This window comes from Anopheles marshallii, chromosome 2 (assembly GCF_943734725.1).
Source record: "Anopheles marshallii chromosome 2, idAnoMarsDA_429_01, whole genome shotgun sequence".
NCBI lineage: Eukaryota > Metazoa > Arthropoda > Insecta > Diptera > Culicidae > Anopheles > Anopheles marshallii.
The window spans coordinates 68,185,718-68,204,035 of NC_071326.1; the positions used below are offsets into that span (position 1 = coordinate 68,185,718).

At 42.4% G+C, this 18,318-nt stretch overlaps 5 protein-coding genes across 5 annotated transcripts in view; 3 read left to right on the top strand and 2 right to left on the bottom strand.

Moving 5' to 3' along the window:
- LOC128709411 (calcium-transporting ATPase type 2C member 1) overlaps positions 1-8,183 on the top strand; it is a 52,678-nt gene extending 44,495 nt beyond the window's left edge. Inside the window, exons 2-9 of the mRNA XM_053804406.1 lie at positions 653-947; positions 1,025-1,181; positions 1,252-1,519; positions 1,589-1,826; positions 2,446-3,261; positions 7,027-7,342; positions 7,415-7,865; positions 7,938-8,183. Of these exons, the coding sequence (XP_053660381.1) occupies positions 653-947; positions 1,025-1,181; positions 1,252-1,519; positions 1,589-1,826; positions 2,446-3,261; positions 7,027-7,342; positions 7,415-7,865; positions 7,938-8,183 (2,787 nt within the window). The remainder of the gene's footprint in view (positions 1-652; positions 948-1,024; positions 1,182-1,251; positions 1,520-1,588; positions 1,827-2,445; positions 3,262-7,026; positions 7,343-7,414; positions 7,866-7,937) is intronic.
- Positions 3,391-4,047, bottom strand: LOC128709414 (mantle protein-like). The gene is made up of 2 exons (XM_053804410.1): positions 4,039-4,047; positions 3,391-3,957 (listed from the first exon to the last, which is right to left on the bottom strand). Exons 1-2 carry the CDS (start codon positions 4,045-4,047, stop codon positions 3,391-3,393), a joined length of 576 nt encoding a protein of 191 aa, XP_053660385.1.
- LOC128709413 (titin-like) lies at positions 6,029-6,752 on the bottom strand. Its single transcript, XM_053804409.1, has 2 exons — positions 6,744-6,752; positions 6,029-6,664 (listed from the first exon to the last, which is right to left on the bottom strand). The coding sequence occupies exons 1-2, from the start codon at positions 6,750-6,752 to the stop codon at positions 6,029-6,031; spliced, it is 645 nt and encodes a 214-aa protein (XP_053660384.1).
- Positions 8,184-15,897: 7,714 nt separating the features above from the next.
- On the top strand, positions 15,898-16,720 carry LOC128707136 (ubiquitin carboxyl-terminal hydrolase-like). Its single transcript, XM_053802083.1, has 3 exons — positions 15,898-15,933; positions 16,001-16,141; positions 16,211-16,720. The coding sequence occupies exons 1-3, from the start codon at positions 15,898-15,900 to the stop codon at positions 16,718-16,720; spliced, it is 687 nt and encodes a 228-aa protein (XP_053658058.1).
- A 512-nt stretch (positions 16,721-17,232) lies between these two features.
- On the top strand, positions 17,233-18,054 carry LOC128708989 (ubiquitin carboxyl-terminal hydrolase-like). The gene is made up of 3 exons (XM_053803971.1): positions 17,233-17,268; positions 17,334-17,474; positions 17,545-18,054. The coding sequence occupies exons 1-3, from the start codon at positions 17,233-17,235 to the stop codon at positions 18,052-18,054; spliced, it is 687 nt and encodes a 228-aa protein (XP_053659946.1).
- The last annotated feature ends 264 nt before the right edge of the window (positions 18,055-18,318 follow it).

Consider the following 18,318-nt stretch of genomic DNA (forward strand, 5'->3'; position numbering starts at 1 on the left):
ACATTGCCTAAAAGTATGCAATCCGCATGCAAAAAAATATCAGATTAGCAATAGATCTCGGTTTCAAATTTACACAGCTAAATTTTTACATACTTGCGTGTCGTTGTAACAGCAGCAACTGTTTCGTCAAGCAGGGATCGACACGAGAAAATGCCGGTAGGATTTGTTTTATTTTATCGCAAAGTGCAACCGATAATAATGACTAAAATCTACAAAATCTCCGCTGCTTTTGTGTTTCGCCTTATCCTAAGAAGACCTATGAAAACCAAAATTAGTGTATTATAATCAAACATTATCGTATAAAAATTATCATGTTATTGTACGTGTCAATACTAACTTGCACATCCAATAAAAGGAAATTGTTATGCCGATTGTTGCTATTTGCGTGTTTCCTCCGCTGTTTGATTTGGATTGATTGATGAAAGCTCTTAACATTTTACCTAACAGTGCCGTTCCACTTTTAAATCCCTGATAACTCACGAATAGTTCAAATTTATACGCAGAGTTTGTAGAGGTTGTTTCAACTTTCTCCCCCGTTTCGCTTTCTCCCGTCCGGCACGGTTTTTATATTTAATATTCCTTTACTAATGCAGTATCAATCTCATAACGCACCATTTACTAATTCTATGCCATTGCATTTTTTGCTTCACAGAGCGGTGCTATAGACACCGGAGGCGGTGGTGGTGGTGGCGGAGGCGGTGGAGATACCACAAACGACACGGACGCGGATAAGGAAATGCTCCTGTCGACGGCCGAATCGTCGGCCTACTCGGCACAGGAGGTTGCTGCCCGCCTACGGGTCGATGTCCGAACCGGGCTCCGATGGTCGGAGGCGAACAGTCGCTCCAAGATCGTCGGCTACAATGAACTGAACGCACTGGACGATGAGCCACCCTGGATGAAGTATGTCCAGCAGTTTAAAAATCCACTGATCCTTCTACTGCTGGGTAAGAGATGAAATCACCACGAAACGGAATGAAACGAGTTTATTTATGATTTTTCGTTTTCTCCTTTTGTTTTGCAGGTTCCGCCCTCGTGAGTGCCTGTATGAGACAGTTTGATGATGCGATCAGTATCACCATTGCGATCATTATCGTCGTAACGGTTGCGTTCATTCAAGAGTATCGCTCGGAGAAGAGTCTGGAGGAGCTCAAAAAGCTGGTCCCTCCCGAATGTCACTGGTGAGGATTCAACAACACATTTATGCCGTGCAAAATCTCAATGTCTCTGAATTTCTCTTTAATTATTCAGCTTACGAGAAGGACGACTAGAAACGTTTCTGGCTAGAAATCTCGTACCAGGTGATATCGTGTACCTCAACGTGGGCGACCGCGTACCGGCCGATATACGAATCTTCGAAGCGTTCGATCTGTCGATCGATGAGTCGAGCTTCACAGGCGAAACGGAGCCGGCGCGCAAAAGCGTCGAGGTGGTACTGAACGCCAACAACACCAAGAATCATGCCAGCATGAAGAACATTGCCTTCATGGGCACGCTAGTTAGGTGTGGTAATGGAAAGGTACGACACGCTTACCATGAAAAGTATATCGTCGATGATTGAAATGTCTTTTTGTTTCCCTCTTCACAGGGTATCGTAGTTAGCACGGCCGAAAACAGCGAGTTCGGCGAAGTCTTTAAAATGATGCAAGCAGAGGAAGCGCCAAAAACGCCGATGCAAAAATCGATGGACATTCTCGGTGCCCAGCTAAGCTTCTACTCCTTTTGCATCATCGGCGCCATAATGCTGCTCGGCTGGATTCAGGCCAAACCGTTGGTGGAAATGTTCACCATCAGCGTCAGCTTGGCCGTGGCCGCCATCCCGGAAGGTAAGTCACGAAAGTGAAGTTTCTTCGCAGCATCGTAGTACAATCACGCGACAAGCATCACTACCAAACATCCCACACTAATATCGCTGCTATTTTGGCCAGTGATAAATGGTACAAACGAATTACTGCTTACGTTCGCCAACTAGCGTCAAGGGTAGTAGAGTAGCGTATTAGTTATGGTCGTGTTTCTTTTCCTCAACTCCCCTTCCGGCATTACAATAAATCAAACCGGAATAAGAAATAATTTCAATGTTACGCTCGAAATGAAGTCGATGACTCATGGAATAATGTTGGCAAGCTGCCAGATTACGAGTTGAAGTTCCTTTTTCTGTCGTGGGTGTTTATGGAAGAAACAAATTTTCATAGCAAATTTTTTTGCCAACAAATGTTTTTTTTGTATCGTCCAAACTGGCCTAAAAAAAATCAAATAAACGTAGTTTTAAAACCGCCCAAATGTATGCAATAGATTACTTAATAGGCTCATTTTTGCTTTTATGAATATTGTAACAAACCAATTCATTAATAAGAAGTTTTCATAATTTTTCGACGATTAAAAAGAATATGTTAATTGTCATTTTGGTTCAATATTTTTTTTTTTCGATTATGCTCTTTATTTTAGGTCTCCCAATTGTGGTGACTGTTACGCTAGCACTCGGAGTCATGCGCATGGCCAAACGTCATTGCATCGTAAAGAAACTGCCAACAGTCGAAACACTCGGCTGCGTTACCGTCATCTGCTCAGACAAAACTGGTACGATCACAAAGAACGAAATGACGGTCACCGTCATCATTACGTCCGACGGTTATATGGCCGACGTGACCGGCGCTGGGTACAATGACAACGGTGAAATTCACATCCGTGATTGCAACAGTATGGACAATGCGAAAACCAGCATAAACCAGCTGCTAGAAGCGGGCGTCGTTTGCAATAATGCGATCATCCAAAATGACACACTGCTCGGACAGCCGACCGAAGGTGCCCTGCTGGCGGCGGCTATGAAGAACGGGCAGTATTCGGCAGCCGACAATTTTCTGCGCATTCAAGAGTACCCGTTTAGCTCGGAACAGAAGATGATGGCCGTGAAGGCGGTGCCAAAGTACGCTAACACGAAGGAGGAGATCTTCTTCGTGAAGGGTGCGATCGAGATGGTGTTGCCCCAGTGTACAAAGTTCTGGTACGGTGGCCAACCGATCGCTTTGAACAAACAGAACGAGGCAGAATTCTTACAGGAAGCGTACGAAATCGGTCGAAAAGGACTGCGTGTACTGGCCATTGCACGGGGCACATCGCTACAGGATCTAGTATACCTGGGACTGGTGGGTATTACTGATCCACCGAGACCGCTCGTACGAGAATCGATCGAAATGCTGCGCTCGAGTGGAGTGCTGGTGAAGATGGTTACGGGAGACTCGCAGGAAACAGCCATGGCAATCGGTAAGTATTTTTTTTTTATAGGTTGAATAAGTTAGGTTTTCTTTTTATTGACATGAACAGTACATGAAGGGAACGAAGGATTTTGGGAAGCAAGAGACGAACCTCTCAGGGATTTGACACCGGTTGGGCTTAACCCAGCAGTGTTTTAAGACCGTGCAAATGGGAGAACTTGTTGAACTTTGTGAGGTGTAGCTCGTGCGCTTGAACCGGTACGGGCACATGGATCGGTACCTTCACGGGATAGGGTTCCGCCACAGGAAGATCCTTGACAATTACTTCCTCGACCGGGACTTCCTTGATCACCTTTACTACTTTGACATGTGGAATCTCCTTGATCACTGGCACCTCCCGTATAAGTTCTACCTCGCGCACTACCTCTACGGGCACTTCAACGCGTCGGTGCACGATCTTCTCAACCGGCACTTCCTTAACGACCTCCACATCACGGTACACGGTAATTTCGTTCACCACCGGTACCTCTTTGACGACTGGCACCTCCTTCACGTGGGTAACGACATGCTCTTCCGGTACCTCCTGTATGTACGGCACTTTCACCTCTTTAATGGTTGACACGCGCTTTTCGATGTGCTGAATCTCCGGGACCGGGATTGGTACCGCAACGGGTACTTCCACTTTGATCAGCTTTGCCTGGGACAGTGACGCGTTCAGAACCGCCACCGTGGCGAGGAATAGAACCTGTAAAGGTAGTTCAAGCAAGTTAATTACATGTCTGCAAGACTTCAATTGGAAGGTACGAGTGTGCGGATTTTAACATACCAGTTTCATGATGTGGGCTATGAATCTCTCCAGCTAGCTGCTTACTTATAGGATGTGCCTTCGTCGGAAGTTAAACTGTTAATACGTTAGAGTACCATTGAACAATCGCTTTTATACCTGACCGTATGCCGGTGTTTGGGAAGGGCAAAGGGTACACTTCCCAAGGGTCGCACTCGTGTTATATGATCGGTATGTGAAAAGGAATGTTGCAATCTAGCAGCATTACTTAACCGTTGGTATGCAAACTTTCCGAATTGCTCAATTCGTTTTGCCACTCTCTTTCTCTCTTGCTTGTATGTTACATTGCTGTCTCTTATTCATGATCAGTATGTCGCTTATTGTTTCAGTTTTTTTACAATAACTTATTGTTATATCTGATGATTGAACATTCCTGTTGAAATTCGGGTCGGGTCGGTTATCGGATGATATCCGATATCGATGATATCATGATATCGGAATTGAGATAGTAGTTTAACATAACTAAGTTAAGGAGACAAAACAATATACTACTCTTTATGTTCTGAACATCACATTGAAGACAGGCGACTGGATAAGTAGAATTGTAAACAATTTTTAGGAAAGATTCCTCAAGATTTTGTTTACTTTTTTGTGGACGTCCTCAAGACTTTGTTTTATCTCGCATCTGGTCTACCTCGCTAGAGATCCACATGAATCACATCTCGGAAGTGCCGAGGACTTTTATCAGATTTGTCATTACTAAAATCATATATTATATATCTTCTCCTTGCTATGAAGATAAGTGTCAGTTGCTCTAGTCTAAAGTCAGTCCATTTTTTGACGAATCTTCCTTCATCGTTACCCTTATTCTTGCCCTTATTCGTTTCGAAGTCTCTACGCTGATGTCGTCGATTTCTTTCTATTTTTCCTTTGGAACTCTTCGAATACAACCCTAAATGAATGTCTAATGTCTTAGTGATCTTCTTTTGGGCGCTTAACATGATTTTTAATAACTTGTGCTATCTGTTTGAATGTAAGAAACGTCGCTAAAGGATATTATTTTCCCCTTCCACTAACCTCAATCGAATAATCTAAATGCACATAGTGCGCCAGGCTTTATTTAACTTCGATCTGATTTTAGTCAAAAGAATGGAAGATTAAGCAAACATTTTGAAATATTTTCAATTTTGATTACTGTCAATTGAACAAAGCACAGTTGTAAGAATGCCAGCTTTCTTTTCGGTTACAATTTGTTCTAACGAGTAGCGCTTGAGCACAGAACCTTTTTCTTGGCTTAATAGCTACCAAGCATTACAAATCCTATTTCCACATAATATTTTACTATAGTTTCATTTGCAGTCGTCACAAATATGTCAAAAATACAGATTATTTCAAAAAATTATCCTCAGAAGCGTACATCAGTTGACATGAAGTTGCCCTTCAGTTGACCGCCCAGATCCATCAAAAGTCCGACTAGGTCTAACCTATTCTCATTAAGTCCTCATTAGCAGTGGTACCAAAAAGGACAACGTAAAGCTACTCGAGTTATGTAGACTCTAGAACCTTTCAATGAATCACATATTCCCAACAGAATGTTTTAATTGTGACCACAAGTTCGTTGCTGGAATGATTCTTTTTTCGAAATTTAGTGGCAGACGTCGTACGAAATGTGTCAAAGTATGCCCATAACTGCAACAATAAAACATCAATTTCGAATTTTTATTTACTTTTATTTATTTCTTTATTGTTCAAATATTCATTTGAGCATCACACTTTTCCTTCTATCTCAAACCACTTAAGACATACAATTCGCTTTGTTTGGTCAGATTCGATGTAATGAATACTAAACAGATATTCACATTTTAATTATTATTATAATTTCATATATTATGCGAAATGCAGAAAATTAGAATGTTTAGTCGATTTTATGCAGATAAAAAATACAACTGTTTTAATTGGATTCAATAAATATCTTTATTCAAGCTTCGTGCCACACAACTACTCCAAGGCTTCACTCCATTAACCATCTCCCTTAATGTTTTACAATTTTCTTGAAAAATCCTACCGGGTCGGGCAAATAGTTACCGGCCAAATTGTGAAACTTGTCCTTTAGAGAGGGTTCCTCCGCTTCGACCACAGCCACAACCGGTGCTACCGGCGCTGGGACGGTGTACGGTACCTGCACCTCTTCTGGTTCGTTGTACGGCACCGGGAACGGCTTCTTGTTGAAGACGTACCGCTTGTACGGTACCTCACGGATCTCCTCCACCTCCTTGATCACCTCGATGTGCTTCTCGACCGGGATGTGCTTGATCTTCTCCACGTGCTTGATCACCTCGTACGGTACCTCCACCTTTTCGATGACTACCTTCTCGATTGGAACCTCGCGGATAACCTCTACCGGACGCTCGACGACGATCTCCTTCGTCACGGGCACATGCTTTACGACCTCGACCTCCTTTTCCACCTCCACGTGCTTCTCGACGGGGACGCGCTTGATGATCGCTTCCGGTACATGCTTGATGATCTCGCCCTTGGTGCGTTCAATCTTCGGGATGCCGATCGGTACCTTCTTGATATGTGGCACCGGTACCAGCACCGGTACGTTGATGTCGTGGGTGGCAATCGACACTTGGAGTAGCGCTCCCAGCGCGCAGAGTGCGAATAACTGTAAGAGCAAGGGTGGGAGTTACAGAATTAGTTTTGAGTTGTTCCAACTTTGCGACCGGAAAGTGTGTAGTGCTTACCAGCTTCATCGTGTGTGTTCGGTTCGGTGGGTAATATGCGATTGTTGTGCTACCGTTCGGCAAACGTTCGCTTTTATAGAAGAACTCATGGAATGTGTACCCAACTTTCTCTCCTTCCTTCTGACCTTTCATTACCTGGAATAACTGGGCGTAGCATGCGGGTTTTCCCTGTTAGTCGGAGTCTCTCCTGTTCCTCCAATTTCATTTTCAACCATTGATTCTGTTTTACACCTTCTTTATAGAAACAAACGTTGTAATGAAAATCATTTCCTTTTACCCGTAGCTTCTAAAATTGGATTAGACATCGTGCACATGCAGGCAATGTCCGGACACGATATCGATCAGATGAATGAGATGCAGCTGGAAAAGATCATCAACACGGTCAGCGTATTTTATCGAGTGACTCCCAAACACAAGCTGGCGATCGTGAAAGCACTCCAGCAGAATGGCCACATTGTGGGCATGACGGGTGATGGAGTTAACGATGGTGTGGCGCTCAAGCGCGCGGACATTGGCATTGCCATGGGCAAAAATGGTACCGATGTGTGCAAGGAAGCTGCCGACATGATCCTGGTCGATGACGATTTCCACACGATCATGTAAGTTGCATGCCATCGGCGAGAAAACACGCCAATAATCCGATTGACATGTGCTTTCCTTCCTGTTTCCAGTGCTGCAATTGAGGAAGGCAAAGGTATCTTCTGGAATATTCGCAACTTTGTCCGCTTTCAGCTGAGTACCTCGATTGCGGCCCTTTCGCTGATTGCGCTGTCCACGCTAATGGGCATCTCGAATCCGCTAAATGCGATGCAAATTCTGTGGATCAACATCATCATGGATGGGCCACCGGCCCAGTCGCTCGGCGTGGAACCGGTGGATCAGGACGTGCTGAAGCAGAAGCCACGCAACGTGAAACAGCCGATGATTTCGAAATCGCTCATCATCAATGTGCTGCTGTCGGCCGGCATTATCATTCTCGGTACGCTCTGGGTGTTTCAGCGCGAGATGGCCGACGGGACGGGCGTTACGAGCCGTGACACGACCATGACCTTCACCTGCTTTGTGCTGTTCGACATGTGGAACGCGCTAAGCTGCCGATCGCAGACGAAGAGTGTGTTTCAGGTGGGTTTCGCAGATGCGAGATTGATGATTAATCAAAAAGGGAGTAATCATATGTCTGCTCTTCGATTTTAGATCGGGCTCTTTACGAATCGGATGTTCTTGTTGGCGGTCGGGTTTTCGCTGCTCGGTCAGCTGCTGGTCATCTACTTCCCGCCGCTCCAGATGGTCTTCCAAACGGAAGCCCTCTCGGCGATGGATCTTCTCTTTCTCGTGTCGCTCACCTCGAGTGTGTTCATCGTGTCCGAGCTGAAGAAGTGGTTCGAACGCACCATGGAGCGACGAATGTACCGCAAGCGAACCGAGCTCGATTTCGTATGACAAACGGCTCCCAAAGATGCTGGAAGATTGCACAAGGACTAAACGGTGAAAGAACCAACCGGTAAAGTAAAAACTGTAACCCGACCGAGTAAAAAAAAAGCGAGAGGAAGCGGAGTACCATCCGATGGACGTCAGTGAAGAAATGGCGGCAAATTTCGGTTGCGATTACGGCTGCTACAAACCAACTTCAACAACAACAACAACATCTACCACCGAAGATAGTAACCAAAACGACGACAGCAACAGTAAATACGGAACGACGACGAATGACGACGATCGACAACAAATTTCGTAAGGCTACAAAGAGAACAACACGGAGTGTTTGTGACATTTTATTTAAAATCCTTTTTTCGGAACAAACTACTGTTGTAAGCAACAACCAGTAGAAAAAAAAACCATTTTACCACTACTCATATGCCATACTGATAAGCATTCTGGACCTGTAAGCAGATTTATCTAAGGAAATTGAAGAGAGAGGGCGAAGAGTCTCAACGATCAACGGCGGAAAAGGGGTTTTTGATAATAGTGCTCAACAAAAGTTGAACCGGAAGCGTTTGAAGCACCGGGATCGAACACGGTACTCTAATACCACTCTATTTCGGACACTATTTCGACTAATGCAGCAAAACTATAAATCACTACGGGAACAAAGTGGAACATGGTACACTATTACATATATGGCTTGCATTTGGACACCCGGAGAGAGAATAACAGACAGCTAGACGCAGCGCGAAAGTGAAGCTACGAGAAAGTACATTGATTTCTGTGTAACTATTAGCTATTACTGCAGTAAAGGATCTTTCCGCTTCTCCTCTACAATTCCTGTGTACCAAGAACAATTTAAAGACACTTAAATGGGACGAATTGCATGCACTGCTGTGTGTTTTTTTTTTTTGAAGATTTATCTTGTTTTATGTTTTAATCCCGCGTAAATCTATTGTTGAGCGAATTAGTTAGCTGTATGTACTATGGAGCGAAGTAAGAGAGAAGAAAAACCTAAAGAAACTACAAATATTTATGCTCAAACTCAAACACAATCTCGCCGTATGTTATAATACTGTTTTGTGCCTTTCTGTTACTAGCTTAACTTCAAAGCGTTGTACCCTGTTCCTTTTTCATTCAAACCAACCCGTGGGAGGTTTGCCGGTCCTCGGGTGGCAAGTTTGCGATTTCTCTTCATCTTAGATTAATGTTTTGTTTTATTCTGTAACAGAACGGCTTCTTAGGGAAATAGGGAGATAAAAAAAAACATGAAGAGAAAGACAACAAAGTACACAAGGCTTATCATCATTCGACTATTCAGTTAAGTATTACTAAGAGAAGGCCTACGGTACGGTACTGCGTAGAAGCTAAGTATTTAATAAAAAAAAAAAACAGCGATTCAGTTGAATACAGTCAGTAATAGGTAGAGTAAAGGCGAGACATCATGCAGCGATAGGACGTTGACCGACGCGCCTGAAGGCTGTGCATTCAGTGACTATAAAAGAGGTACTATAAAGAGAAGATGAAAACAACCTTTAAGTGGTAAAAAATTGCCTGTTTTTTATTTGTGTTTCGTTTTCTTAGTTGAAAACATTTTTAATTTAGTATAGTTTTAATCATTTCTTTTCCTTCCTTTTTCGATTTCATTATTTTTAGGTAATGTGATGATTTTTCGTTTCGTTTTTGTACATACGTTGGTGGTTTGGAATAGTTTTAATACTCTTGTGATATAACGTCTTGCACAGTCTTACCGATTCAACTACATGGACATGGAATAGGTCGGGTGCTTTAGGGCAAGCAACAAACCCTTACGAATACCATTTAGCTGTCTGTATGTATAGGCGCTTATAACCTTTGTGTAATCTATGTGTGACAATCGCCAGACGGGATAGGAATGCACAACGGGAAATGATCCGGATCCGGGTAAACCATGAACCAAATTGGGTCTATCGGCTAATTGTACATGTTGCTTTCCTCTCATTCGGACCGACAGCTTTGCTTTCATAACGTGCAGTCTGTTGATGGGAAAGTGTTACCCCAAAAGGTGTGGTAGACATGGTGGTAGCAAATCTGTAAAAGCCATTAAGCTGGCTGGAAATATTTATTGTTTGAGGGGTTTTTATTAGTGTGTGTGTTTTTTTCTGCAGTTTATTTTCGTTTTCTGCCTGCACTGATTGTTCCCAAATTTGTCCCATATATTAAAATCGATGTGCAAAAGTGCTAGCATGTGTTCCCTCTTATCCTAATGCAAACGACTAAAACAACCAAATGCTTTAAAACTCTGAAAGATAAATTTAAAGAAAAACCAGTTGGCCACTTATAATCGAAACAAAGGAACAAGAAAAACATTTGAAGTTGATCGGAATCGGAAGTCTTCTAAGGAGTCTCAAAAGAGCAATGTGGAAACATTGAAGTGAAAACAAACGACAGAATAGAAGAGCAGTGAACGAAGGGATGTAACAACATCTCTCCAAAGTGACGGAAAACAACAGCAACGATAAAGGTGTGTAGCCACCAAAGACCAACCAAACCAAACCTCGATCGCGCATAACAACAGCAAACAACAACAGTTGAATCGTGAAACAGTCTTTTGCGAAGCATAACAAATGAATGTGCAAATTCTTCTAGCATGAAATGGGAGCATGGAAGGTGAAACGAAAAACGTAAAAACAAAGTACTGTGGTGACATCGAAGCAAAACCGAATTAAAAAAAAAAGCGATGAACAAATAACACAATAAAACGTGCATTAAACACACACGTTGATCTAACAAGCAATGATAACCAAACGATATGCAAAACAGCAATGCAGCAGCACAACCGAAACGCGGCATAACGCGGTTTCGCACTCATTAAATCACGCACAACCTCTACCTGTTCCTCGGCCGCGCAGCAGGTGAATCATCAACTTCCCCTCCAGCATATAAAAGCGACATTTGGCGCCAACCGCTTTCAATCCCCAGTGCATTTTGTGCTTGCTGCTGAACGCTAGTGTAGAGTGTCCCGTGTTTGTAGGGCAATAGAAATAGAAAGCAGCCATAAATGCGGACCCTAGAGAACAGATATGCACCACCATCACAACCATCATGCAACATCATGCACCCATTATGTGTGTCATCATCACCACCACCAGCATCAACACCCGCGCACACACCATTATCATTCACGCGCACCCGCAAGGGCACGATCGATTACAATTTGGCTTTGGGCAAAGGTTAAACAAGGAACTGTCGGAACCAGGCCGCACCACAATTTGCTCCACATAGAGAATAGCCTTAGATAGTGTTTTATTTTTGTGAATTTTCGGAATCAAATCACAATATTGGCACAAAGGATTGCTTGTTTTCCTCTTGTCGGGAAAATTCTCACCAACTCCATACACATCACACACGATCAGTACCAACATGAACACATTATTCACAAACAAAACGTAAAAAAAACAAAAGCAAGAAAGATCGTACTCATAACTCACATATCATATACACGGTACCAAGAAATGGGAAAACTTAGCACAAACATGACAAACTTACATCCTATTGAGATCCATCCGAGCACTGTTTATTCACATTTAGATTAGTTTGCAGTGGTAAAGTGGTAAGTGGTCCACTGGTCGGAACTGCACAAAAGCTGGCATTGACTTTAATGCATAATGTGTTCTACGTACAATAATAGATTTGTCTGTCTTTAGTTAAGTACGTGTAAACCATCATCTACTAGACTAGTCGATATCATGATATTATGGAGATCCAATTAACATCACCGACTGATCAGTTACAAGGACTACATGGAACATCAAAAGTTCCAACCATTCTATGATGCAGTGGGAACATACTTTGAAGATCTTTTGTTTCCGATAGTGTACAAGTAGGCCGCCATATTAAGGTTGTGTTTGGGTTAGTCACGTCATTACAACGACACCGGACGACCCAGCTCAGGTTTTTTAGGCATACTCTGGAAGTTGAAGTCCAAAATGTCACCTATGTTGCGTCGAATGACAACCGACTCAACCAGTCCTTTTACGGTCTGAGGAATCTTCTGTACCCAGAACACCTATCGTGAGGAGCAAAGTTGGAACTCTATAAAGAACTTTGGTAGTTCCACTATTCACTTGATTATTCAGGGTTTCTTTGGATACTTATAAAGGAATGGACATTGAAGGAGTCGCTACTATGACGAGTTCAACGAGTTTTACGATCAACTCGATCAACTAAGCTTGCCAGACTCTGCTAGGCGGATCATGCGTGATCTCTTTCTGAGTTATTCACATGGACAAGGGAGATTTAGAAGGCTCAAATTGAGGTGTAGCAATGCAGTAGAAGTGTCCGCTAGAAACGCCGTGATATTGGATTGGCAGACGAGGGTTCTCGACCGTGACTGCGTTAGAGAGGACTCCTACAACTGGCCAAAACCTAAGCAAGCACATCAGTAAAATGGCGGCAATATATCCGGAAAGGATTTTTTCAGTTTTTTAACATAAAAACCCATTCTGCAACACATTAACACATCCTTTACCGTTGCTTTCAAGGTAATTCACAGGATGAGTTTTAGTTTATTCAGCGACATCCATTGCTCATCCAAACAGTAAATCATCAACTAAACGATAGCGCGATTATTCCAGGAGCCCGCTAGTCAGTTTCGTTTAACTTACATTTGTAAAGCGCGAAAGCATGCGAGCAAACTTTTCGTAAACACAATTGGAAACGTTTAGACAAACGGTATCAAGTAATTAATTTAAAGAAAATGCATAACGAAAAAAAACCCAGAAACATCACGTAAATGTTTTGAAAAGCCACGTTTACGTGCGATTGCCGTATAAGATAAGAACGTTAAGCGCATAACCAAAGCAGCGAGAGAGAGAGAGAGAGAGATAGAGAGAGAGAGAGAGAGAGAGAGAGAGAGAGAGAGAGAGAGAGAGAGTAAACCCCAATCATTGAACGGAAGGTACACTATTTAACATGAACTAACAATCATGCATATTTATCGAATGTAAGTAACACTATTTATGGATAGCTGATGCGCAACATCGGCCACGGAATCAGTGCTCCCACACCAAATGTCGAACGCAGTACACACGACGGAGGGAACTATTAACCATGAACTTAGCAGATGGAGCAGCATATTTACTCTCATTCGGCCTGTTTTGGTGGCATGAGGCACTCATGATGGTCGACTATACTATGCTTAAAAAATTGATCATTCTTGTTTTATAAAAACGTAGCACAAATTACAACTGAAACTGAACAACACTTTGGTTAGCTATGAGTGGGAGATTTCAATTGATGAGCGCCCAAATTGGTTGCGTGCTGTAATAATTAATTGTTGGGTTGGTAAAGACAGGAGCGAACCCCATTTAACCACAACAAAGCGGTAAAAATGTTACAATACGCAGCTAAACACGCGCGGCAGTTCATGATCGACATCGGGCCAACTACAACTTAACATTGAATGTAAGGTAATACATAAAAAAAATCACATTATTTAAAACGAAAAAGCCCCAACATGCAACAATAACTCATTTTTGTAAAAGGAATCGTTTGTTCAAAAGCACCCAAAAAGACAGGGTCAGAAGTGGTTGCTGAACCATAATACAATATTTGTCTGTAAGAATCGGCTGTGTAATCGCCGGCATTACAATAAAACAAAGAACCACATACAAACACCGCCCCCGGTACTACACATCCAACATAAAACTAGTTCGTGTTACGCTTAAATGTTTAAATGAGACAAGTGAGATAAGCGAGTGAAGAGAAACATTTGAACAAAAACATTTTTGAGGCATGCAGGAAAGCAAAAAAGTCGTATAATAATTGTATTAGCAAGACGCTGAATGTCGCAAGTGTTGCAAGCAAATCGAGAAATATCCCAACCTTTCATGGCAAACTTTAGAGATAATGAGAAAATTACCATAAAAGTTAGTATAAACGGGAAGCAACGCAGAAGCAGAAGGATTCGGAAAGCACATTTGTAAACTGAGGAAGGCAAAGGCGCACTCTCACACACACGCACGCGTGCCACGTGCACACAATGTGAAAATGGAATGGGAATGAAGTGAAGCGCAACAAACTAAAATTTGATGCAATAAATGGCACGTACCGATTAATGGGTGTTGTTGTTTGTGCCACGCTGATAATAATATTCGAAATCTTCCGAAGCGATCTTGTTTTAAGAAAGCCTAACTCTTGATTGTATTCTAAAATCAATTCCTGGTCCGAAATTGAGACATTCTGGTCTTTTATATGTACAGTAATAGATATATCGTTGTTCATCATCAGATATGATCTTATCTTAACTAGGAGAAATAACTTTAGATTTCTAATGGTTTACGCTTACTTTTCATATAACCACTTACCTACTTACTATATGATATGATAACATACATTTCGTAAGGATAGATATTGAAAAGTGTTGATCTTTCTCTACCTGTCCTTCAAAATCCTAACGTATACTTAACTTAGGTTTAGCATGCGTTCGAATGAAAATATTCACATATAGCTCTGGTTCCATTTCGCTTTGTACAGTCGCTCGTGACTGGCATATATGGAATAATCCTAACTAATAATGAGAATCCTGAGATAGAATTGTTTCGGGAGCAGGTCTTGAATACTCTTTCCATGCTTGCTTGTATCTTTCAAATATTTTAACATTGACCCTGCCTTTCAAACGGTGATTTTAGTGAGAAATACCTAATTTAACATAAAGAGGTAATGCTTCGCGTCTACACTATCGATAAACTTCCATTACTACAGCCCATAGCTTGCGGCTTCGTATTCATTTTCATCCAGCTCAGCTTCTGAACCATCCCATTCTTCCATATTGATCATATTACTATTATATTGATGATATCGTAGAATGGTTTCCATGGAATCAATTTTGGCGACGGTGTGGACAAGATGTTGTGACTGCACGAAATAAAACCAAAATGGATATCACATTTACATGTGCTATTTACGCTATTTTCCATCAAATACATTTACCTTACTCTTTATATGAATAAAATTTCAGATAAAAGCTGTAAAACAGTGGCGAAAAGATGATTAAATTCGCTGCTGAGATATTTTGTTTACGTTTCTTCAGCCAATTACAAGAAAAACAAACCGGCGCGCAGCTTAAAAATACACGCACACAGTTTTACCATGCTTAGCTCACACCAACACAATGAACAAAAAGCGCTCCAACTGACCTCCGAATCTACTCCATCTGATCTTGCCGATGAGATCTTCTAGATTTTTTCACGGAACAGGTTACTAACGTTATCGGCCAAAGTAAAGATTATACCAAATTATTTTCCGTTCAATTTGCGAGATCGTTTTCTCTAGAAAACATCACCGCGAATCACGAGTCGAAAATATGTGAAAACAAATCTATCCTCCAACCCTGTAATTACAACGTCCGGAGTACTCACCGCAACGTTGTAAACACACACGCCCCATGTCAAACCCGATACGGCTGTTTGCAATTCACGGTAGAAGCCGGGAAAAAGATAGAAAAAGCATTCAGACGAGAGTTGCAAAATCTGTTGCATGTTTTATGTCGATGCGCATTTTTGTGTAGCATTTTCTTGCAACATACAGAACTACTCATCGCCTGCTGTAACCAAACAAAGAAGGGCAAAAATTTTGTGAGGTTTCACTACGGTAATAGCGTTTAATTGAATTAGTTCCACCACTGCGGTGCCATAGCGAGTGTTTCTGGTAAATATTCTTGGTGAAACCGTGTCAAGAAGCAGTAGGCAAAATGGACGTTTGGCTACCATTGGAATCTAACCCTGAAGTAAGTGGAAGCTGGGCGTTAGTCAAAAGCGGTATTTCTTAACTACATTTTCTTTTCTCTTTTCTAGGTGCTATCCAACTATATGGTCAAGCTGGGCGTATCGCCCCTCTGGAGTGTCGTTGACGTCTATGGAATAGACGACGAAATTTTGGACATGGTCCCGAAGCCGGTCAAATCGTTGATTTTTCTATTTCCATGCTCCAAAGCGGTAACAAATCTACTTGAAACTTGTATTTCCCAGCTTTTCTCATTATTACATTGTTCTCTTTCCCCGCAGCATGAGGAGTTCCGTGCCAAGGAGGACGAGGAACTGAAGGCCAAAGATGTCGAACATCCCAAAAGCCTGTTTTTTACACGTCAGATTGTTCACAACGCCTGTGGTACGATTGCTGTGATTCACGCCATTCTCAACAATCCGGATATTGAGATTGAGCAGGGCAGTGTTTTGCAGAAGTATTTCGACAGTGCCAAAGATCTTTCGCCTGATGAACGCGGTGAGCTGTTGAACAAAAACGTGGAGTTGAAGGCAACACACGAAGAGAATGCGCAGCAGGGCCAAACCGCCACTCCCAACATAAATGACGCGGTTTATCATCATTTTATCGCGTTTGTACATGTCGACGGTATCCTTTACGAGCTGGACGGGAGAAAGAATTTCCCAGTCGCTCACGGTAAAACAACGCCGGAAACGTTGTTGAAAGATTCTGTAAAGGTTTGCAAAAAGTTCATCGAGTTGGACCCGAACGAGGTGCGCTTCACGCTGCTAGGACTCGTACCGACTCAGTAAGGGACTGGTAATGGAACAGAAAACTTCGCTTCTAATGCTTTAAGCAGAACTAAACTAATGGAGAAAACAAAAGGCTTTTAAATCACACCGTCAAGCAGTGCGTTCCTTTGGAAATATTAGCAATAAAATCTCATCGTGCGCTTTTATGTACGTCATTGTCTACGCAACATACTCGTTCTATTTCTTGTTTTATTTTCTAGGTGTTGCGGAACATGTGGTCAACACCCGCTACTTTCCTCTGATTATTCCTCTGGAATAAAATCAACAATGCGGTAGTATTGGAACGAATAGAACATACAATTATTGTTGTATTATAGACATCTTCACAAAATTCGAAGTGTTTACCGTAAAATTATAAACCCAAACATCCTATGTCAAAACCGCTACAGCTGTTTGCAATTCGCGGTAGACGCCAGCGCGAAAGATTGAAGAAAGGAAAGTAACAGCATTTAATTGCATTTGTGGCAGTGTTTCTGATTAATATTATTGGTGAGACCGAGCCAAGGAACAAAATGCACGTTTGGCTGCCATTGGAATCTAACCCCGAAGTAAGTCGAGGCTGGGTGTTATTCAAAGGCTGTGTTTCTTCACTTCTGATTCGGTGCTTTTTTAGTTACTATCCAACTATATGGTGAAGTTGGGCGTATCGCCCCTCTGGAGTGTCGTTGACATCTATGGAATAGACGACGAAATTTTGGACATGGTTCCGAAGCCGGTCAAATCGTTGATCTTTCTATTTCCCTGCTCCAAAGCGGTAACAACCCTAGTTAAAACTCTTGTATTCCACGATTTGTCTAATTGCGCTATTGTTCTCTTCCATGCAGCATGAGGAATTCCGTGCCAAGGAAAGTGAAGAACTGCATAACAAAGGTGTCGAACATCCCAAAAGCTTGTTTTACACCCGACAATTTGTTCGTAATGCGTGCGGCACAATTGCTGTGATTCACGCCATTCTCAACAATTCGGATATTGAGATTGAGCAGGACAGTGTTTTGCAGAAGTATTTCGACAGTGCCAAAGATCTTTCGCCTGAAGAACGCGGAGATCTACTGCACAAGAATGTGGAGTTGAAGGCAATACACGAGGAGAATGCGCAGCAGGGCCAAACCGCCACTCCCAACATAAATGACGAGGTGTTCCATCATTTTATCGCGTTTGTGCATGTCGACGGTATCCTTTACGAGCTGGACGGCAGTAGGCATTTTCCAGTCGCTCACGGTAAAACAACGCCGGAAACATTACTGAAAGATTCGGTGGAAGTTTGCAAAAAGTTCATCGAACTGAATCCGTCCGAGGTGCGCTTCACGCTGCTAGGACTCGTACCAACGCAGTAAGAAACTTGTAACTGAAACAAAATTTCGCTTCTAACACTGAACACATAAACGATATAATGAAGAGTTCAAGCAGATTTTTGCAAACAGAGCGTTACTTTGGAAATCTCCTTCTTATAGGTTCGTTCCCAGGGATTTTAGACCAGGGCTGCGAATCTCCGAAAGATTTAGCTCCACCTGGAGATCATCCCCGTCAACTGAAACTCTGCTCTCCAGGCGGGCAGAGTCATTGGCATGCATTTACCTCGTCTTCGTAGCATTAATCTT